The sequence below is a fragment of the Drosophila suzukii genome, chromosome Y (genome assembly GCF_043229965.1).
Source record: "Drosophila suzukii chromosome Y, CBGP_Dsuzu_IsoJpt1.0, whole genome shotgun sequence".
In the NCBI taxonomy this organism is placed as follows: domain Eukaryota; kingdom Metazoa; phylum Arthropoda; class Insecta; order Diptera; family Drosophilidae; genus Drosophila; species Drosophila suzukii.
The window spans coordinates 1,334,814-1,357,012 of record NC_092085.1 but is presented as its reverse complement, the minus strand read 5'-3'; the positions used below and the strand labels follow the sequence as shown (position 1 = coordinate 1,357,012).

The following is a 22,199-nucleotide window of genomic DNA, read 5'->3' as shown; positions in this document are numbered from 1 at the left end:
TGTGAAAGGTTCAGAAGAAACAATCAAAAGGAACCGCTAATAGATGATGAAACACCAGAATATCCATTTCATATGGCAGGAATGGATATTTTTGATTACAGGGGAAACAATTTTTTGTCAATCTTTGATGCATATTCTAATTTCTTGATTGTTAGTCGGCTAAAAGGGAAATCAGTTGCAAATGTCATTGAAGAACTAAGAAAAACATTTGATAATTATGGGTACCCATCAAAGCTCAAATGTGATAACAATCCCTTTAATTCATTTTTGTTTAGCAACTTTGCTAATGAATGTAATACATTATTGCAGTTTTCGAGTCCTAGGTACCCACAAAGCAACGGACTAGCAGAAAAAGGGGTGGCGATTGCGAAGAATATTTTAAAACGTTGCTCTAAAGCAACTGATTACCAGTATAGAATCCTTGAGTACAATGCTACTCCCGTAGCTAGTTTAGGTCTTGCTCCATGCGAACTTTTCTTTGGAAGAATGTGTAAGACAAAAATGCCAATTAAGAAATCGGAGCTGTTGAGAAATCACATTGAGGAGGAAAAGATTATTAAAAGATTCGGTCATAAAAAGGCGAAACAAAAGGCCTATTATAATATGCACTCAAAAACTCTGCGGCCATTAAATATAGGAGATAAAGTCCAATTTAGAAAAAATGCCAATGAATGGGAATATGGAATCATAAAACAAAAAGTAAATGAAAGATCGTACATTATAAAAGATTACTTCAATATATATCATATCGACGATTATTACAGTGTGCACACATGTGAGCTTGTCTGTGGGCTGCTGCTGGTGCGTAGCATAATTGTTAAATTGTCGAACACCGCATGCTGAAGATTCAATTCCAAGCGAGGCGATTCCCAGCTTCGACCGTTCACTTGAATGCCTCGATGCCCCCCGATTCCCGACTCACGATGGCCGATTCTATATGCCCCGATGCCCCGATGTTCCGAATCCCCGGCCTCCAAACTCGGATTCCAGTTTAGCCGATTCCTCCTCGCTGGCAGCAGATTAAAGGGGCAATAAATAGGCATTAAGTGGGGCAGACAAGTGTGGCAGGATGGTAGGATGGCAGGATCCGCAAGGATCTGGAGCACTGGCAACCAAAGCACAGACTTCAGACAGCTCGCAGGAGCCACAAAGAAATGTAAGTAAGTCGCATGGAAATGTTTTTTGCAATTTGTTTTGGTTTGATGCCGATGCGGGCCATTCTCAAGTTACACAGCGAAAAAAGTGGGCAAAGTGTAATAGATTTTAAAGAAATATAAATGTTGAATACTTTTACCAAAGATCAGTTTGAAAAAATAAGGAAAACCTAATATCCCCTAACAAATAACGCTATAAAAATGATGATATTCAACATGATATTTTTCTGAAGTGCCCATTTCTTTTTGAAAACTTTTTCCCAGTGCGTACCGATGCTGATGTTGCTCCTGGTCAGGACCAAGAAGAGGACCAGGACCAAGGACGAGACAAAGATGAGGACGCGGATGAAGACGCATCATCAGCATCAGAATCAGCGGGAGCAGACGAAAGATTGTGGCATCCTTCAAGTGGATTGCTGCTAGACGAGCTGAAATGAAAGCGATTGAAAGGCCAACGAGGGGGTGGAAGGTGGGGGTGGTAGGTGAGGAGGTGGTGCTGCTTCAGGGGGTGGCAGATGGGCGATAAGCGCAGGAAAGTTGAAGAAGCAACCGTAAAGAAGTTCATCCAGATACAATGAAAAGCAAGGACTCGAGCGAGGGGCGAGGACAGGCTGGAAAATCTGCTGGAAGATGGGTTAAGGGGTGGCGAAAGGAGTCGGGAGTCGCGAAAATGGGGGGTGGGATTTAAAGTAAGACATTTTTTATGAGAAACGAATTAAAATGGAATGAACGGAACTATCAGCGATGAAGGAGCAGATTAAAGACCATCGAGCGGCGGAGCAGGGGCTGCGGAGAAAGCGAAGAATCCAGTGAAAGGGTAAGAAGAACCAGCCAAAGAATGTCAAGTAGAAAGCGAGCAAAGACCGGTAATAAATAGAGATAAATGGAATAGATAAGACAGATTACAGATGGAATTTATGTATGTGGCTGCATGGAGGCGATGCCAAAAAAAACAAGGAAGAACGCTATAGTCGAGTACCTCGACTATCAGATACCCGTTACTCAGATAACAAACTTTAAAATAAGTTAGCCGCGCACTTTGTTCTCTCTCCCTTGCTCTCACTTCTCGGCTCTGCTTTTGTTTCAGCCAGCGCCAAGAATGAGAAAGCAACACATAAAATAGACAAAAAACATTTATATTTATGTATGCTTGCTAAACATACACAATTTTAAGGCACATTCTGTATTTCAAAATATTTGGTTGAATAGCTTTGTTTGAAAGAATTCTATTTGCCGCGGATATTAGATTGCAATTTTTTACGTCCACACACATGCATAAATACATATGCATGTATGTATGTCGTTTTCTGGCTCTAGTGTCAAGGCTTGTCCTAACTACTTTGGTTTGAGAGCATTGGACTGAAAACGGAAAAGTTTTTTTAGGACAATCTATAGGTATTTATTAAGCTAATTCATATTCTTTGAAAGAGATAAATAAAGATGTACAGATCTTTAAAGGTTTATGCCCGTCAATGGGACAAATGGATAAAGGGTTCAATATTCAATAGAATAAGTTAGCCGCGCACTTTGCTCTCTCTGAGCGCCGGCAGGGCTTTTTTCTTTGCCGCTAAGTTCGGCCGGCAACTCTTTACATACACACACATACGCGCGTAAAAACATTTCGCATTGTCTGGCTCTGACGTCATAACTTTTTTCTTTGGAGGTTTGTGGGCGTTAGAGTGGGCGTAGCAAAATTTTTTTTTGGTCAATCGATAGGTATTGACAATACTAATGCATTTGTAAGGACCTTTTTCATGGGCTGGGATAAAACTCAGTCCGGCCAGGGTCCTCTACAGTTAAATTTGTAGAAAGGAGTTGGGACGAAACTGGACGGGGAGTTGCCGCGGGGATTTGTGGGGAAAGGAGGCCAGAGTATCCGCGTTGCACCGAGTAGGCAGCTCTAGCGCAACACGGCACCCGAAAGGTATAGGAGAGGGCGGGGCTGCTCCCGGCGAAAATACTAACGAAACGAGCGGCGTAGCCGATCCCTGAGAAAATACCAACAAAACTGGACGGCGTGGCCGTTCCCCCTGGATGTGCGACTCACAAGCTACTGGGGTAGGGGGGTAGGGATCCGAGGGGAGGATGGCCGGAGGCTACCCTTCCCTGTGCTCCCTATGGTCGATCGAGTGGTCGTTTGCACTAAGTAAGCTTCTCTGGCGCAACCCGATTCCCGACCGGCACAGATCACTGCACGTGGCTCGCGACTACCTAAACCGTATTTAGGGCGGGGTTCCCAGGAGAGGGTGGCCAGATGCGATCCTTTCCTATGCTCCTTGTGGGCGATCGGGGGGTCGTTTGCACTGAGTAAGCAGCTCTGGCGCAACACGATTCCCGACCGGCACAAATCACTGCACGTGGGTTCCCGAAAAATGCACAAATTCACACGGACACATATTTCTTCATTCTCGCTTGTCTTTATTATGCGCTAGTACTACTACTACTACTACACCTACTCGCACTCAGTCTGATCGCTTTTGTCCGTCCCACTTACTCCTTGGATCCGGCGTGGCGACGCTCGTGCCGCTGTACCATTCCGGGTTGTAGTCCGCTCCTAGGTCTGATCGCCTTGGCTGCCATTCGAGAATGAACGAGCTTCCGCCCTTGCGGCCGCATGTAAGCCCGGCTTGCCGGGTTTCTTCGTTTCCCAACACAGTTTCTTATCGAACCTCCCGCCTATCGCTATCGGCACTATCAGCTGTTGGCCCTCGGTCGACCAACACTGGGTGGTTTTCCAGCCCTGGTGCGCGCAAGTATTTAAATCGGATAAGCTTAGCTTCTAGTTTGAACTTATATAAATTGCCTTCGTGGCGTAACGATTTATATTATAATTATATTATATATTACAACTTATAAATTAATGGCCTTCGTGGCGTAATCTCCAATTGTATGCCTTCGTGGCGGAAATAGAAATGGCGAAATGTGGAGGGTGTGTTTCACGCATCCTCACACCCCCCCTTTTCTTCGGCGTGATCATGGCGGAGGGAAACGATCACCTCCCGCCCGGCGGTGATGGTGACTCGGAACCGATGACCCTCGATCTGGCGCAGGTAGCGCACCCTCCGTCGATCCTGCTCCTGGATGGATGCGACTAGGGCTGTAGGCAGTCGTCGCTGGTGGGTGTCTACCCTCCAGCCGACTGGGGCGAAGATCCACTGGGCCTCCTCCATAACTTGTCCAGCGTCCGGACACTCCCGGAGGGCTTGCAGGACCTCATCCTCCTCTTCCCTGCTGAGGAACAATTTCAGGTCCGGTTCCCAGCCCAGCTCGCTTGGTGCGATCGTGCGGCCGGGAGTTTGCGGTACGGCGCGCGCAGAGGTGCCCAGGCCCGGCGATATTGGGTGCGGCGATCGCTGGCTGTGTGGTCGAAACATCCCTTCCGGGGTTCGTGGGGAGCTTTGCCAACGTCCGGGCGTTCGTGGTAGCGGACTGGTATAGTGGCTTCCACCTCCTGGGGGTGACGTCTGTCGCGGCGTTACTACTAACGAAGATGCCCTCGGGGGCCGCTCTGGTGGTGATCCGGGCGATGCCTCTGGTAGGGCCGGCGGTGGCGGGTCTACGAAATCCTGGGGAGCGTTTCCTCCGACTCCTGGGTCCTGGCCGGCAGCGGGTCCTGCGTCCTCCTCGTTGGCGTCGTCCTCCTCCTCGTTAGCTTCGTCCTCCTCCTCGTTGGCTTCGTCCTCCTCCTCGTTGGCTTCGTCCTCCTCCTCGTTGGCTTCGTCGGAACCGTGCCCGGAGCTGAGTCTCCTCCCAGCGTCGGCTTCCCCAGGCTCTGGGTTGACGTAGCCGCAGTAGTCCTCCCAGGCCCGGTTAGCTTCGTCGATGACCGGCTGTTGGGGCGCGCGAAGTTGCCGGCTCCAAAGCGACCGTCCATCGCCACGGAGGAGTCATCGGAAGACATCGGGCTTCCCGAGGGGCATCGTTCGGCTTCCCACCGGCATTGCTCAAGGTAGCCGGGTGCGAACGCGTGGTGCTCCTGGCTCTGGATCCAAGCATCCACCGAACGGTGAACTGTTGCCGTCCCCGCTACCGTGGGTGCTGTCGTGTCGTCGTCCTCGTCCCCCGATGCTCCAACTGCAAACGCCGCAGGTGGCTCGCCGCTAACTGCGATGCTTGCGTCCGGCGACCACGGCACGGTGGAGATGGAGTCGCCGTTACGAGCTTCGCGTGACTGGAGGCTGAGGATTGGGCTGAAGCGGGGTGGTGTGGGGCTCCGGTCTGACAGGACCGAGTCCCGGCTGGGGGGTGCGCCGTCGTTGGTATCCGTGTCCGAGTCACGGTGGTCGACCGGTTGGTAGACCCCTGCGACGAAGTATGGGTAGAAAGGCTCCATCCTGTTGTTGTAGTTCCGATCTGTAAATTGCTAGAATATTAGCCTAGGCCTACGTTCCTTACTGGCCCTGCCTGAGTGCGAGGATCGACTTATCTAGTGGGTACAACTCTCAGCTTAACCTAGTTATACCCGTTACTCGTAGAGTAAAAGGGTATACTAGATTCGTCGGAAAGTATGTAACAGGCAGAAGGAAGCGTTTCCGACCCCACAAAGTATATATATTCTTGATCAGGATCACTAGCCGAGTCGATCTAGCCATGTCCGTCTGTCCGTCTGTCCGTCTGTCTGTCCGTCCGGATGAACGCTGAGATCTCGGAAACTATGGGAGCTAGGATATTGAGATTTGGCGTGCAGATTGCTGAGCTTCTTACGCAGCGCAAGTTTGTTTCAGCACAGTGCCACGCCCACTCTAACGACCACAAACCGCCCAAAACTGTGGCTCCTACAGTTTTGATGCTAGAATAAAAATTTAACTGAAATGTATTGTTCTCATTAATACCTATCGATTGACCCAAAAAAAAGTTTGCCACGCCCACTTTAACGCCCACAAACCGTGAAAACCTGTGACGTCCACAATTTTCATGCTAGATAAAAAATTTTAACTGAAATGTATTGGTCTCGTCGATACCTATCGATTGATCCAAAAAAAAATTTGCCACGCCCACTCTAACGCCCATAACGCTTAAATCTGTATACCGCCGGTAGGTGGCGCATTTTAATATCGCTTTTCTGCTTGCATATCTCCATATAGCTGAGTATCGGGTATCTGATAGCCGAGGCACTCGACTATAGCGTTCTTCCTTGTTTTCTACTAAAGTTATTACTACGATGCTTTGGGTACATTCGTCGACTCCCTTATGTTGGGCACGCGCTCTCTCCGGTGGCTTCTTCCGGGTCCCCTAGTTGGTCACTGCGTTGGTGGTACTCCTTCAGGTCGCCTACTCCTGCTGTTCGCCTCTTCCTGTTTTCCATATGTTGTATCCTGACGATATTCGGGGAGAGGAACTTCAGCACCTTAAATGGCCCCGAGTACTTAGGAGCAAGCTTCGCGTTAAAGCCTTCGCTGGCCTTTGACAGGTGGTGGAGGCGGACCATAACCTGTGATCCGAGCTGAGGTCTCCACTCGCGACGTCGCAAATTGTAGTGGCGGCCTTGTTCCTGAGAAGCCATCTGGTTGGTTTCCAGCGCAGTGCGGAAAGCTTCCTGAAGTCGTTTAACTCGCTCAGTGGGGACCAACGGCGACGAGTGTAGACCAGGCGTGACCACATCAAAGAGGGCCCCTGGCAATCTGGGTTCCCTACCCTGCACCAGATAGGCGGGGCTGAAACCGGTGCTATCTGAGATGCTCGTGTTTATGGCCAGCGAGATCTCTGGCAGTAGCTGATCCCATGTCCTGTGATCCTGGTCCACGTACTGGGCTATCATTGTCTTGATGGTCCGGTTTGCCCGTTCGGTGGTGTTCTGCTGCGGGGAATAGGGAGCTGTGTATTTCAGTTTGATGCCGTTAGTGCGACAGAATGTCTTGAAACCGCGGCTGGTGAACTGCGAGCCGTTGTCGCAGATCAAAGTCCTGGGTGCTCCAAAGCGGGATATTATCCTTTCCCGAAATCCAAACTCCAGTTGGGCGGCTGTGGCCTTCTTTAGGGGTATGATCTCGACCCATTTGGAAAAGACATCTATAAATACGAGCAGCATGGTATCCCCTCGTCGGGTCCGAGGAAGAGGTCCAACGAAGTCGGCTCCGACGAGCGCAAATGGCTCCGTGGGATGGCGGGTGAGCATTTTGCCCGCCGGTTTGCGTTGACTCACCTTGTATTGTTGGCAAACCAAGCAGCTGGTGACGTACCGCACAACGTCTCGATGTAATCCCGGCCAGAAATATCGTTGGCAATCCGTCTGCGAGTCTTCCGGATGCTCAGGTGACCAGCAGAAGGGTGGTCGTGGCATTCCTCCAGCACTCGTTGTCTCTGCTCCCGAGGCACGCAAAGCTTCCATGGGTTGCTGTTTCCCACGTCTGTGGTGTGTCCGATGTGTCGATACAGCTGTCCGTGATCCAGAGAGTAATCCGGAAACTTTTCGGGGCGCCTCTGGACTTCTTCTTGCATCCTCCGGATCCATTTGCACTGAGTTCCGTGTTCCGCGAGCAGCTGAAGCATCCCTAGGGGTTGTCGGGAGAGGGCGTCGGCGACAACGTTGTATTTGCCCTTCCGATAGAGGACGGTAAACTGGTATTGTTGCAGCTCCAGAGCCCACCGGGCTATACGGCCCGTGGGGTTTTCAATCGAGTTCAACCACTTGAGAGCGAGGTGATCCGTAATCACGTCAAACTGGTAGCCCTCCAAGTAGCAGCGTAGCTTCCGCGTGGCCCAAACTATGGCTAGGCACTCCTTTTCGGTAGTGGAGTAGTTTTCCTCGGCTCGCTCGAGGCGTCGACTTACGTAGGCGATGACCTTCTCCTCTCCATCGATGCTCTGAGTGAGGACTGCTCCAAGTCCTGTATCACTTGCATCCTTCTGAAGCTGGAACTTGTATTCAAAGTTTGGGCAGGTCAGTACCGGTGCGGCCGTTAGTCTGGCTTTGAGTTTCTCGAATGCCTGCTGTTGGGGCTCCTCCCAGCTCCACTTGACCCCCTTCCTGAGGAGTCGGGACATGGGTTGAACGATGGAGGCGAAATCCTGGACGAAGCGTCGATACCAAGATGCGATGCCCAAATGGCGACGGAGTTCCTTGACGTTGGTTGGCGGGCGTAGTCCCTGGATAGCAGCTATCTTATCTGGGTCCGTCCTGATGCCTTCTTCGCTGATCAAGTGGCCTAAGTATACCAGCTTTTTCTGGAAAAACTTGCACTTGCCTTGATTCAGCCGAAACTTTGCTTCCCGCAGTCGTCGGAAGACTTCCCTGAGATTCCTGGCATGTTCCTCCCACGTCGCCCCGATGACGATGATGTCATCCAAGTAGGCAAAGGCGTGGGGTTCCATATCCGGCCCGATGACGCTGTCAAGGGCTCGCTGGAACGTTGCTGGGGCAGAATGCTGTCCAAAGGGCATGACTTTCCAGTGGAAGAGTCCACGCCCAGGGACGGTAAAAGCCGTGCATTCGCGGCTTCCTTCCGCCATAGGGATCTGCCAGTATCCATTCTTAAGATCTAGCGTTGAGATGAACCGGGCGTTCCGTAGCCGCTCCAATATGTGGTTGATTCGTGGGAGTGGGTACGCATCGGGTATGGAATGTGCGTTGAGTTGTCGATAGTCGACGCACATCCGCATATCCCCTGTCTTCTTCCGCACGAGCACCAGCGGGGCACTGTGCGGGCTACGGGAGGGCTCGATTCGGTCGTCTCGTAATAGCTCGTCCAACTGCTGATTGATTATGCTCTGCATGGCGGGGTTCTTTGGATAATACCGCTGCTTTAGTGGCTTATTCTCCCGGAGAGTGATGGTATGCTCGGCGATCTCCGTTGGCCCGCTTAGCTCGTCGAAAAGCTGTAACTCCTCCTGTAGAAAGTGGGCGGTTTCCTCGGCGTGAGGTTCTTCGGTCACCTGTAGCCTGGTTGGGTCCTCCGCTACAGTGGCCAGGTGTCCGTGGGGACAGTGGCCCCGGAACGGGTTGTGCTTCCGTGCGCTGGCTGCGTCCGACTGGGCTGGCAGCTGATATACACCGATTTTCCGTTGTGGTTCCCCAGGCCCAGGTGAGGTGGCTGGTTTGCGCGTGTGAGTTTCCACCGTTGTGGTGGCCAACAGGGCGCTCGTGGAGGGGCGTCGAAACGGGATCTTCTCCTTTGCCGTGGCGGCGTCCGCCTGCGGTTGTAGGCCGTACCTGTTATCCGTGGTGATGCAGGTTCCCGCGGTGTCGCCTGACGGGTTCCTTGACAACGGGGGTCCCGAGGGGTCAGAACTTGTCTTCCGCACTGGCGCGTTTGGCTTTATGTGAGTCCTCGGAGCAGGCTTTGGGACTGTTTTGGTCCCCCCCTCGGTGCCTTGCGATGATTGCGGCGTACCGGGTGTCCTTGGGGATTGCGCGGTTGCGGCCGTAGGAGTCGCCCGCGTATCTGGGGTTGGTTCTACCTTCCGGGTGGCAGGTGGGGCTAGTTGCAAACAGACTTGCCCGCAGATTAGAGTTGCGCTGATGGCGCAAAGAAAGTCGATGCCCAAAATCACTTCATCCAGGATCGTTGGCAGGACTAGTAGCGTCAGCCCGATCTGTCGGTCGTTTAAGCCGACTTGCGCCCGGAGGGCCTTGGTCACCTCTTTCTGGGATCCATCCGCCAGAGAGATGCGGGAGCGGAGTTCTCTGCTGTTTCTTCCTGAGTCTAAGCGCTTGGCGATCGCTTCGCTGACAAAGCTTCGCGAGGCTCCTGTGTCAATTGTTGCCGAGAAAGGTTGTCCCTCGATGGTAACATTGGCAACAATTCGCCCCCCCGCCAGGCGGAGTGGGGAATCTAGTGATGGGGGAGCACCGAGTGGGTCACCGCGGGCTCCCGACGTGGGCGGCGACCCTGGCCGTTTTCCGTCCGGCGGCAGCAGTCGATGGTACGGATGCTTCGTTTCCCACAATCCCAGCAGTACATCAGCGGTGGGTTTCGGCATTCTCGTGTGAAGTGTCCAATTTCTCCGCAGCGGTGACAAGCTCGGCCGACGTCAACCGGTGGTTCCGCTTCCTGGGCGATCATCCCGTTGGATATCGCCGGCCTCCTGGGTCCAGAGGGCGTTGGAGCGAGAAAGTTCTGGAGTCGAGGTGTGGGTCTTCCGCTGCTCTCCCTGCCGGAATTCCAGCTTGCGGTTGGAATTAGGGCTGCATGTCGAACGGGGTCTCGATCCCGTGTGATTTCGAACGCAGTTGCCAGTTGGGTAAGCCCCTCTAGTGAGGAGAACTCATGTCGCCGTATGAAAAGCTGGTACTCCGGCATCAAATTCTCGTAGATCCGCTCGAGCTCCTGGCCTAGTGAGTACTTGGCGCGTTGCATCATCAGGCGTAATTCCACTACGTATATTTTGAAGGGCTCGCCCACTTGTTGTTGCCTGGTCCGGATGGCATCTTCTAGGCTCTGGTAGTACCGCGGGGGCAAGAAAAACTCCAGAAACTCTCTCCGGAAAGTTTCCCATGGCTCGGTGTGCATTTGGTATGCCCGGTACCAGCCTTCGGCGCGGCCTGAGAGAAGTCCAATGACGGCCCTCGGTATGTCACTCGTTCTCACATTGTAGGCAGTGGCACCTTCCTCGATGCGTTCTATAAAATGAACGGGGTCTGACTGTCCGTCAAACAGTACGCCCCATCCTCGCAGTTTCTCGGCGAACACTGCCGCGGATATAGGGCTGTGCGGAAGATGGGCGGCTGGGTTCGCGGCCGGTATCTCCCGTCCAGGGCTTTTCCGTAGGTTCCCTAAGCAGGGCACGGGAAGCGTGTGATCCTCAATTCCGGGCATCGGTGAGGTGGCCCGACTGGTGGGTGGGTGCTTCCGGTTATATTGCCTCCAGTGCGGCAAAGCGCTTTCGTAGAGCCGGGCTGTGGTCTCCTCCTCCGATGAAGGATGCCAATCGTGGTCGTAGTTCGTCCACTTGGCCGTTCGGGTCAAGTCCAAACTCTTTTAGCAGAGCCTGCAGCTCGTCCTTCCGGCGGTAGGCGATCCACCTGACCCCCATGTTTGCGGTCGTGGAATCACCCCCGGATGCGGTGAAAAACCTGTACTCTTCCAGTCCGGCAGCTGCCGGATCTGGCTTTGATTCTGCGTCCTCTGACGTTTTCTTTCCCGAGACACTGGGCATACGCGCGGTGGCGCTGCCGATGGCTCTGCTGGGGATCACTTGGTGAGCGCTCCTAGTGGCGTGACTGGGCGCTGGGCGCACGGCAGGTGCTGCTGACGTGCGGCACTGGCTGACCGATGTGGTTGCGGCTAGCGCTACCGTTGGCGCTCGGTGAGTGCGGCTGGTGAGCGGCGGCGCTGATCGTTGGGCGCTCCTGGTGGCGCTCGGAGCGTGGCTAGTGACCACGTATCCGGCGCGGTTGGCGCTGCTGAGGGCGCGGCTGGGCGCCTGGTGGGCACGTGGGTGGGTGCCGCTGGTGGTGCACTGACGCCGATCGCTGGACGCTTGTTGGGCGCTGCTGGGCCGCTCTGTTGGCGCTGCTCGGGGCGCGGTATGCGCTTGACGGCTTCGTGGGAGACCACGTGGCTATGTGGCGCTCCGGGAGTGGGTGGCATTGGCGGGCGCAGCGTTACGGGATCCCCTACTATAACTATTCCTGCGGTCTCCTATCTTTCTCTAAATCTCGTCTACTGGACATGGGTCTTTAGGCCATGCGGTTGGTGGTAAAAACCCAACTCTCCTGAAGGATATCTAGTCGTCCTTATTCGTCCCTGCTCGGGCGCCAAACTGTAAGGACCTTTTTCATGGGCTGGGATAAAACTCAGTCCGGCCAGGGTCCTCTACAGTTAAATTTGTAGAATGGAGTTGGGACGAAACTGGACGGGGAGTTGCCGCGGGGATTTGTGGGGAAAGGAGGCCAGAGTATCCGCGTTGCACCGAGTAGGCAGCTCTAGCGCAACACGGCACCCGAAAGGTATAGGAGAGGGCGGGGCTGCTCCCGGCGAAAATACTAACGAAACGAGCGGCGTAGCCGATCCCTGAGAAAATACCAACAAAACTGGACGGCGTGGCCGTTCCCCCTGGATGTGCGACTCACAAGCTACTGGGGTAGGGGGGTAGGGATCCGAGGGGAGGATGGCCGGAGGCGACCCTTCCCTGTGCTCCCTGTGGTCGATCGAGTGGTCGTTTGCACTAAGTAAGCTTCTCTGGCGCAACCCGATTCCCGACCGGCACAGATCACTGCACGTGGCTCGCGACTACCTAAACCGTATTTGGGGCGGGGTTCCCAGGAGAGGGTGGCCAGATGCGATCCTTTCCTATGCTCCTTGTGGGCGATCGGGGGGTCGTTTGCACTGAGTAAGCAGCTCTGGCGCAACACGATTCCCGACCGGCACAAATCACTGCACGTGGGTTCCCGAAAAATGCACAAATTCACACGGACACATATTTCTTCATTCTCGCTTGTCTTTATTATGCGCTAGTACTACTACTGCTACTACACCTACTCGCACTCAGTCTGATCGCTATTGTCCGTCCCACTTACTCCTTGGATCCGGCGTGCCGACGCTCGTGCCGCTGTACCACTCCGGGTTGTAGTCCGCTCCTAGGTCTGATCGCCTTGGCTGCCATTCGAGAATGAACGAGCTTCCGTCCTTGCGGCCGCATGTAAGCCCGGCTTGCCGGGTTTCTTCGTTTCCCAACACAGTTTCTTATCGAACCTCCCGCCTATCGCTATCGGCACTATCAGCTGTTGGCCCTCGGTCGACCAACACTGGGTGGTTTTCCAGCCCTGGTGCGCGCAAATATTTAAATCGGATAAGCTTAGCTTCTAGTTTGAACTTATATAAATTGCCTTCGTGGCGTAACGATTTATATTATAATTATATTATATATTACAACTTATAAATTAATGGCCTTCGTGGCGTAATCTCCAATTGTATGCCTTCGTGGCGGAAATAGAAATGGCGAAATGTGGAGGGTGTGTTTCACGCATCCTCACACCCCCCCTTTTCTTCGGCGTGATTATGGCGGAGGGAAACGATCACCTCCCGCCCGGCGGTGATGGTGACTCGGAACCGATGACCCTCGATCTGGCGCAGGTAGCGCACCCTCCGTCGATCCTGCTCCTGGATGGATGCGACTAGGGCTGTAGGCAGTCGTCGCTGGTGGGTGTCTACCCTCCAGCCGACTGGGGCGACGATCCACTGGGCCTCCTCCATAACTTGTCCAGCGTCCGGACACTCCCGGAGGGCTTGCAGGACCTCATCCTCCTCTTCCCTGCTGAGGAACAATTTCAGGTCCGGTTCCCAGCCCAGCTCGCTTGGTGCGATCGTGAGGCCGGGAGTTTGCGGTACGGCGCGCGCAGAGGTGCCCAGGCCCGGCGATATTGGGTGCGGCGATCGCTGGCTGTGTGGTCGAAACATCCCTTCCGGGGTTCGTGGGGAGCTTTGCCAACGTCCGGGCGTTCGTGGTAGCGGACTGGTATAGTGGCTTCCACCTCCTGGGGGTGACGTCTGTCGCGGCGTTCTGGGAGATGCCCTCGGGGGCCGCTCTGGTGGTGATCCGGGCGATGCCTCTGGTAGGGCCGGCGGTGGCGGGTCTACGAAATCCTGGGGAGCGTTTCCTCCGACTCCTGGGTCCTGGCCAGCAGCGGGTCCTGCGTCCTCCTCGTTGGCGTCGTCCTCCTCCTCGTTAGCTTCGTCCTCCTCCTCGTTGGCTTCGTCCTCCTCCTCGTTGGCTTCGTCCTCCTCCTCGTTGGCTTCGTCGGAAAGTTGCCCGGAGCTGAGTCTCCTCCCAGCGTCGGCTTCCCCAGGCTCTGGGTTGACGTAGCCGCCGTAGTCCTCCCAGGCCCGGTTAGCTTCGTCGATGACCGGCTGTTGGGGCGCGCGAAGTTGCCGGCTATAAAGCGACCGTCCATCGCCACGGAGGAGTCATCGGAAGACATCGGGCTTCCCGAGGGGCATCGTTCGGCTTCCCACCGGCATTGCTCAAGGTAGCCGGGTGCGAACGCGTGGTGCTCCTGGCTCTGGATCCAAGCATCCACCGAACGGTGAACTGTTGCCGTCCCCGGTTCGCCGGATTCGAAGACCTGCAGCCGTGCCAAACGGGCTACCGTGGGTGCTGTCGTGTCGTCGTCCTCGTCCCCCGATGCTCCAACTGCAAACGCCGCAGGTGGCTCGCCGCTAACTGCGATGCTTGCGTCCGGCGACCACGGCACGGTGGAGATGGAGTCGCCGTTACGAGCTTCGCGTGACTGGAGGCTGAGGATTGGGCTGAAGCGGGGTGGTGTGGGGCTCCGGTCTGACAGGACCGAGTCCCGGCTGGGGGGTGCGCCGTCGTTGGTATCCGTGTCCGAGTCACGGTGGTCGACCGGTTGGTAGACCCCTGCGACGAAGTTTGGGTAGAAAGGATCTGTAAATTGCTAGAATATTAGCCTAGGCCTACGTTCCTTACTGGCCCTGCCTGAGTGCGAGGATCGACTTATCTAGTGGGTACAACTCTCAGCTTAACCTAGTTATACCCGTTACTCGTAGAGTAAAAGGGTATACTAGATTCGTCGGAAAGTATGTAACAGGCAGAAGGAAGCGTTTCCGACCCCACAAAGTATATATATTCTTGATCAGGATCACTAGCCGAGTCGATCTAGCAATGTCCGTCTGTCCGTCTGTCTGTCCGTCCGGATGAACGCTGAGATCTCGGAAACTATGGGAGCTAGGATATTAAGATTTTGGCGTGCAGATTGCTGAGCTTCTTACGCAGCGCAAGTTTGTTTCAGCACAGTGCCACGCCCACTCTAACGCCCACAAACCGCCCAAAACTGTGGCTCCTACAGTTTTGATGCTAGAATAAAAATTTAACTGAAATGTATTGTTCTCATCAATACCTATCGATTGACCCAAAAAAAAGTTTGCCACGCCCACTTTAACGCCCACAAACCGTGAAAACCTGTGACGCCCACAATTTTCATGCTAGATAAAAAATTTTAACTGAAATGTATTGGTCTCGTCGATACCTATCGATTGATCCAAAAAAAATTTGCCACGCCCACTCTAACGCCCATAACGCTTAAATCTGTATACCGCCGGTAGGTGGCGCATTTTAATATCGCTTTTCTGCTTGCATATCTCCATATAGCTGAGTAACGGGTATCTGATAGCCGAGGTACTCGACTATAGCGTTCTTCCTTGTTTTCTACTAAAGTTATTACTACGATGCTTTGGGTACATTCGTCGACTCCCTTATGTTGGGCACGCGCACTCTCCGGTGGCTTCTTCCGGGTCCCCTAGTTGATCACTGCGTTGGTGGTACTCCTTCAGGTCGCCTACTCCTGCTGTTCGCCTCTTCCTGTTTTCCATATGTTGTATCCTGACGATATTCGGGGAGAGGAACTTCAGCACCTTAAATGGCCCCGAGTACTTAGGAGCAAGCTTCGCGTTAAAGCCTTCGCTGGCCTTTGACAGGTGGTGGAGGCGGACCATAACCTGTGATCCGAGCTGAGGTCTCCACTCGCGACGTCGCAAATTGTAAAGGCGGCCTTGTTCCTGAGAAGCCATCTGGTTGGTTTCCAGCGCAGTGCGGAAAGCTTCCTGAAGTCGTTTAGCTCGCTCAGTGGGGTCCAACGGCGACGAGTGTAGACCAGGCGTGACCACATCAAAGAGGGCCCCTGGCAATCTGGGTTCCCTACCCTGCACCAGATAGGCGGGGCTGAAACCGGTGCTATCTGAGATGCTCGTGTTTATGGCCAGCGAGATCTCTGGCAGTAGCTGATCCCATGTCCTGTGATCCTGGTCCACGCACTGGGCTATCATTGTCTTGATGGTCCGGTTTGCCCGTTCGGTGGGGTTCTGCTGCGGGGAATAGGGAGCTGTGTATTTCAGTTTGATGCCGTTAGTGCGACAGAATGTCTTGAAACCGCGGCTGGTGAACTGCGTGCCGTTGTCGCAGATCAAAGTCCTGGGTGCTCCAAAGCGGGATATTATCCTTTCCCGAAATCCAAACTCCAGTTGGGCGGCTGTGGCCTTCTTTAGGGGTATGATCTCGACCCATTTGGAAAAGACATCTATAAATACGAGCAGCATGGTATCTCCTCGTCGGGTCCGAGGAAGAGGTCCAACGAAGTCGGCTCCGACGAGCGCAAATGGCTCCGTGAGATGGCGGGTGAGCATTTTGCCCGCAGGTTTGCGTTGACTCACCTTGTATTGTTGGCAAACCAAGCAGCTGGTGACGTACCGCACAACGTCTCGATGTAATCCCGGCCAGAAATATCGTTGGGCAATCCGTCTGCGAGTCTTCCGGATGCCCAGGTGACCAGCAGAAGGGTGGTCGTGGCATTCCTCCAGCACTCGTTGTCTCTGCTCCCGAGGCACGCAAAGCTTCCATGGGTTGCTGTTTCCCACGTCTGTGGTGTGTCCGATGTGTCGATACAGCTGTCCGTGATCCAGAGAGTAATCCGGAAACTTTTCGGGGCGCCTCTGGACTTCTTCTTGCATCCTCCGGATCCATTTGCACTGAGTTCCGTGTTCCGCGAGCAGCTGAAGCATCCCTAGGGGTTGTCGGGAGAGGGCGTCGGCGACAACGTTGTATTTGCCCTTCCGATAGAGGACGGTAAACTGGTATTGTTGCAGCTCCAGAGCCCACCGGGCTATACGGCCCGTGGGGTTTTCAATCGAGTTCAACCACTTGAGAGCGAGGTGATCCGTAATCACGTCAAACTGGTAGCCCTCCAAGTAGCAGCGTAGCTTCCGCGTGGCCCAAACTATGGCGAGGCACTCCTTTTCGGTAGTGGAGTAGTTTTCCTCGGCTCGCTCGAGGCGTCGACTTACGTAGGCGATGACCTTCTCCTCTCCATCGATGCTCTGAGTGAGGACTGCTCCAAGTCCTGTATCACTTGCATCCGTCTGAAGCTGGAACTTGTATTCAAAATTTGGGCAGGCCAGTACCGGTGCGGCCGTTAGTCTGGCTTTGAGTTTCTCGAATGCCTGCTGTTGGGGCTCCTCCCAGCTCCACTTGACCCCCTTCCTGAGGAGTCGGGACATGGGCTGAACGATGGAGGCGAAATCCTGGACGAAGCGTCGATACCAAGATGCGATGCCCAAATGGCGACGGAGTTCCTTGACGTTGGTTGGCGGGCGTAGTCCCTGGATAGCAGCTATCTTATCTGGGTCCGTCCTGATGCCTTCTTCGCTGATCAAGTGGCCTAAGTATACCAGCTTTTTCTGGAAAAACTTGCACTTGCCTTGATTCAGCCGAAACTTTGCTTCCCGCAGTCGTCGGAAGACTTCCCTGAGATTCCTGGCATGTTCCTCCCACGTCGCCCCGATGACGATGATGTCATCCAAGTAGGCAAAGGCGTGGGGTTCCATATCCGGCCCGATGACGCTGTCAAGGGCTCGCTGGAACGTTGCTGGGGCAGAATGCTGTCCAAAGGGCATGACTTTCCAGTGGAAGAGTCCACGCCCAGGGACGGTAAAAGCCGTGCATTCGCGGCTTCCTTCCGCCATAGGGATCTGCCAGTATCCATTCTTAAGATCCAGCGTTGAGATGAACCTGTCTTCTTCCGCACGAGCACCAGCGGGGCACCGTGCGGGCTACGGGAGGGCTCGATTCGGTCGTCTCGTAATAGCTCGTCCAACTGCTGGTTTATTATGCTCTGCATGGCGGGGTTCTTTGGATAATACCGCTGCTTTAGTGGCTTATTCTCCCGGAGAGTGATGGTATGCTCGGCGATCTCCGTTGGCCCGCTTAGCTCGTCGAAAAGCTGTAACTCCTCCTGTAGAAAGTGGGCGGTTTCCTCGGCGTGAGGTTCTTCGGTCACCTGTAGCCTGGTTGGGTCCTCCGCTACAGTGGCCAGGTGTCCGTGGGGACAGTGGCCCCGGAACGGGTTGTGCTTCCGTGCGCTGGCTGCGTCCGACTGGGCTGGCAGCTGATATACACCGATTTTCCGTTGTGGTTCCCCAGGCCCAGGTGAGGTGGCTGGTTTGCGCGTGTGAGTTTCCACCGTTGTGGTGGCCAACAGGGCGCTCGTGGAGGGGCGTCGAAACGGGATCTTCTCCTTTGCCGTGGCGGCGTCCGCCTGCGGTTGTAGGCCGTACCTGTTATCCGTGGTGATGCAGGTTCCCGCGGTGTCGCCTGACGGGTTCCTTGACAACGGGGGTCCCGAGGGGTCAGAACTTGTCTTCCGCACTGGCGCGTTTGGCTTTATGTGAGTCCTCGGAGCAGGCTTTGGGACTGTTTTGGTCCCCCCCTCGGTGCCTTGCGATGATTGCGGCGTACCGGGTGTCCTTGGGGATTGCGCGGTTGCGGCCGTAGGAGTCGCCCGCGTATCTGGGGTTGGTTCTACCTTCCGGGTGGCAGGTGGGGCTAGTTGCAAACAGACTTGCCCGCAGATTAGAGTTGCGCTGATGGCGCAAAGAAAGTCGATGCCCAAAATCACTTCATCCAGGATCGTTGGCAGGACTAGTAGCGTCAGCCCGATCTGTCGGTCGTTTAAGCCGACTTGCGCCCGGAGGGCCTTGGTCACCTCTTTCTGGGATCCATCCGCCAGAGAGATGCGGGAGCGGAGTTCTCTGCTGTTTCTTCCTGAGTCTAAGCGCTTGGCGATCGCTTCGCTGACAAAGCTTCGCGAGGCTCCTGTGTCAATTGTTGCCGAGAAAGGTTGTCCCTCGATGGTAACATTGGACGATGGTGACATTGAGTGGGGAATCTAGTGATGGGGGAGCACCGAGTGGGTCACCGCGGGCTCCCGACGTGGGCGGCGACCCTGGCCGTTTTCCGTCCGGCGGCAGCAGTCGATGGTACGGATGCTTCGTTTCCCACAGTCCCAGCAGTACATCAGCGGTGGGTTTCGGCATTCTCGTGTGAAGTGTCCAATTTCTCCGCAGCGGTGACAAGCTCGGCCGACGTCAACCGGTGGTTCCGCTTCCTGGGCGATCATCCCGTTGGATATCGCCGGCCTCCTGGGTCCAGAGGGCGTTGGAGCGAGAAAGTTCTGGAGTCGAGGTGTGGGTCTTCCGCTGCTCTCCCTGCCGGAATTCCAGCTTGCGGTTGGAATTAGGGCTGCATGTCGAACGGGGTCTCGATCCCGTGTGATTTCGAACGCAGTTGCCAGTTGGGTAAGCCCCTCTAGTGAGGAGAACTCATGTCGCCGTATGAAAAGCTGGAAGGAGGTCCTAAGAGAATTTCACGTGTTAGTTGAAGGACAAGCCAAGGAATGGTACTGGATGTACGTGAGGTCAACGGAGATGCAAGAGTGGACTTACCTGAGGTACGCACTACAGCAGCAGTTCCAGAGTCACCGATCCAACTTCGAGCGAGAGTATGAGCTGCGAGAACGGAAGCAGAAGCCGGGAGAAACCATTGAGGTGTATATCCAGACCATGCTAGCGCTCAGATCTCGACTAGAGATGCCGTTTTCCGACTTTGACCTGATAAAAGTAATAAAAATGAACATTAGGGATCAGATTTCGAGAATTATATACCCGATATACATCACTAATATGGATCAACTCCGACATGAATGCCACGATGCGGAGAGAATATTGGCGACTCGGTGGACCCGACATCCCAGCAACCTCGAAACTCACCGAGGGTATAAAGATCGTCCGAGGATCGATGAGCTTTGTCCGGAATCAGTCGGAGAAGAGAGTGTACCTGGAGAACAAGAGGAAGTGGAGGCATTAGCTAGACACTGGGAGACCAACAGGGAACGACAGCCACTGACATGCTGGAATTGTGGAACCGTGGGACACCCATTCAACGCGTGTGAATCGGAGGTTTTAAAGGTGTTCTGTTTCAAGTGTGGACTACCCGGTGTGAGGACTCCAAGATGTACTCGATGCCAGACGGGAAACGGCGTGAGGAGCTTGGGCAAGAACAAGGAACCACGCTCCAATCCGTTTGCCATGAACAAGTGAAAGCCTCGTCAAATTGCATGCCTAATGATAAGGATAGCTGTAAGGAGAATAAAATTAGTAAAATTCTGATAAATATAAATAAACCAGCACATACCATTAAATGGTCGAAACGTGAACCGATAGCAGTCCGGGAAGCACATTACCAAGAGGTCAGGAACCGAATATTTGGGAAAAATGATCCGGACCGGAACATTTCGCCAAAAATTGCCAGAGACCGTAGGAGAAGTCAGCAGCGGAAGGCAGAAAGAAGGATGATTTGTTCGGCCATCAGAGCTGCGGTGGAAGGCGACAACAGACCATTCGCACAGGTGAAGATCGAAGACCTGGAGTTCGTGGGTCTCTTGGATTCCGGGGCATCAGTAAGCTTGCTTGGGGAAGGTTGCCTAGAAACAGTGGAAAGGTTAGGACTGAAATTAGAGAGATCACAATCGATAATGAAATCAGCAGGAGGTACACAGCATCGAGTAGTGGGGAAGATTCAACCCAGCATCTCGTATAATGGGGTAACACATCGATTGCCGATACTCCTTTGTCCATCCTTGAAACAAAAATTGTACCTGGGCATAGATTTCTGGAGAAAATTCGAATTGGCACCAGAGGTGGTGGGTGTAGAATCCTTACACCAGGTGGAATCCGAATTTATGGCCAAAGGAGAACCGATAGAGGCACATATCCTATCCCCCGAACAGACTGAGCAACTGGAAGAAGCAAAAGGACGTTTTCTGACCTACGAAAGTCAAGGATTATGACTTACCAAAGTAGAAGAACACTCGATCCAGTTAGTTGAAGGAGCTGTACCCGTCAAGGAGAGATTCTTTCCCGTGTCTCCGGCGAAACAACAACTGCTATTCGCAGAAGTCGATGAAATGCTACGGTTAGGAGTCATCGAGTTAAGTGAAACTCCCTGGAACAACCGAACGACGCTGGTACAGAAACCTGGAAAGAATAGGCTGTGCTTAGACGCAAGAAAACTGAACACACTTACAGTGAAGGATGCTTACCCGCTACAGAACATTGAGTCGATTTTAAGCCGTCCGTCCGTCTGTCCGGATGAACGCCGAGATCTCGGAAACTATGAGAGCTAGGCTATTGAGATTTGGCGTACAGATTCCTGAGCTTCTTACGCAGCGCAAGTTTGTTTCAGTAGACTGCCACGCCCACTCTAACGCCCACAAACCGCCCTAAAATGTAACTCCTACAGTTTTGATGCTAGATAGAAAATTTTAACTGAAATGTATTAATCTTGTCTATACCTATCGATTGACCAAAAAAAAATTTTGCTACGCCCACTCTAACGCCCACAAACCTCCAAAGAAAAAAGCTATGACGTAAGAGCCAGACAATGCGAAATGTTTTTACGCGTGTAAATTAAGTTTCTCACTAGTGAATTGATTAAAAAAATTTATTTTTATTTTTAACAATCACTTATTCACTATTACAATTTTACAATAGGTCGAACTTATTTAATTCACTGCTCTTGTATTTATTCTCGAATATTTGTTCTGCTCGATTCGGATCTCAAAAACGGACTGCCTGCTCTCTAGTTCAATGATCAATAATCAAACCTCGGCTTAAGAGATTTTATCCCCAAAAATTGATAAAGAGAATGACTCAAGAGAGTCGGAAAATAGGATGATGCAATTTGCCCATTAAATTCGAAGTCCAATCTTGGCCGGAAATTGGTGTTTACATTAGCGGAGTTTAGGGACCGCTTTGGGGATCTTTTTGTTTACGTTAGCGGACTCGGGACTCGCTTTGGGGATCTTTTGTTTACGTTAGCGGACTCAGGGCTCGCTTGGGTCTCCGATTGTTTACAATATCGGTTTGGATGTTTACAGCATCCGTTTGATTCGGACTGCGTGAAATTGATCTGGGTGGGAATGATTTGGAGGCCTGCTTGGCAGAAATAGCTGACCACGGATTTATCTCGGGTCTGTCAGAGTTCTTTGGAAATTAGCTCTCGGCTCAAAGTTGTTTATAAATTGGGTAAGAGCCCCTAAATAATGTGTCATATAACTCCCCCCATTCTAAATTGAATCGTCCCGATTCATTGGAACTGTTGGGTATATTGAATGTAATTGATTGGTTAATTCGACAATGATATTTTCTTCTAGGGTATTTTCATTGTCGGGTGTATTATTTATCTCAATATCGGAAATATTGCTTTCTGGTTCGATTTCTATACGAATTTGCCATGGTTTGAATATTAAAAATTTTC

The 22,199-nt window shown here is 53.1% G+C and overlaps 1 protein-coding gene across 3 annotated transcripts; it reads right to left on the bottom strand.

The window, feature by feature from the left end:
* Positions 1-19,322: 19,322 nt before the first annotated feature.
* Positions 19,323-20,203, bottom strand: LOC139353668 (uncharacterized). 3 transcript variants are annotated; one of them, XM_070998013.1, is made up of 4 exons: positions 20,076-20,203; positions 19,789-20,018; positions 19,652-19,718; positions 19,323-19,492 (listed from the first exon to the last, which is right to left on the bottom strand). In XM_070998013.1, the coding sequence occupies exons 2-4, from the start codon at positions 19,969-19,971 to the stop codon at positions 19,455-19,457; spliced, it is 288 nt and encodes a 95-aa protein (XP_070854114.1). In that variant the 5' UTR covers positions 19,972-20,018; positions 20,076-20,203; the 3' UTR covers positions 19,323-19,454. The 3 variants fall into 3 exon arrangements, with proteins under 3 accessions (XP_070854114.1, XP_070854113.1, XP_070854112.1); XM_070998012.1 differs by having other exon boundaries at positions 19,556-19,718; positions 20,076-20,202; XM_070998011.1 differs by having other exon boundaries at positions 19,652-20,018; positions 20,076-20,171.
* Between the last annotated feature and the right edge of the window lie 1,996 nt (positions 20,204-22,199).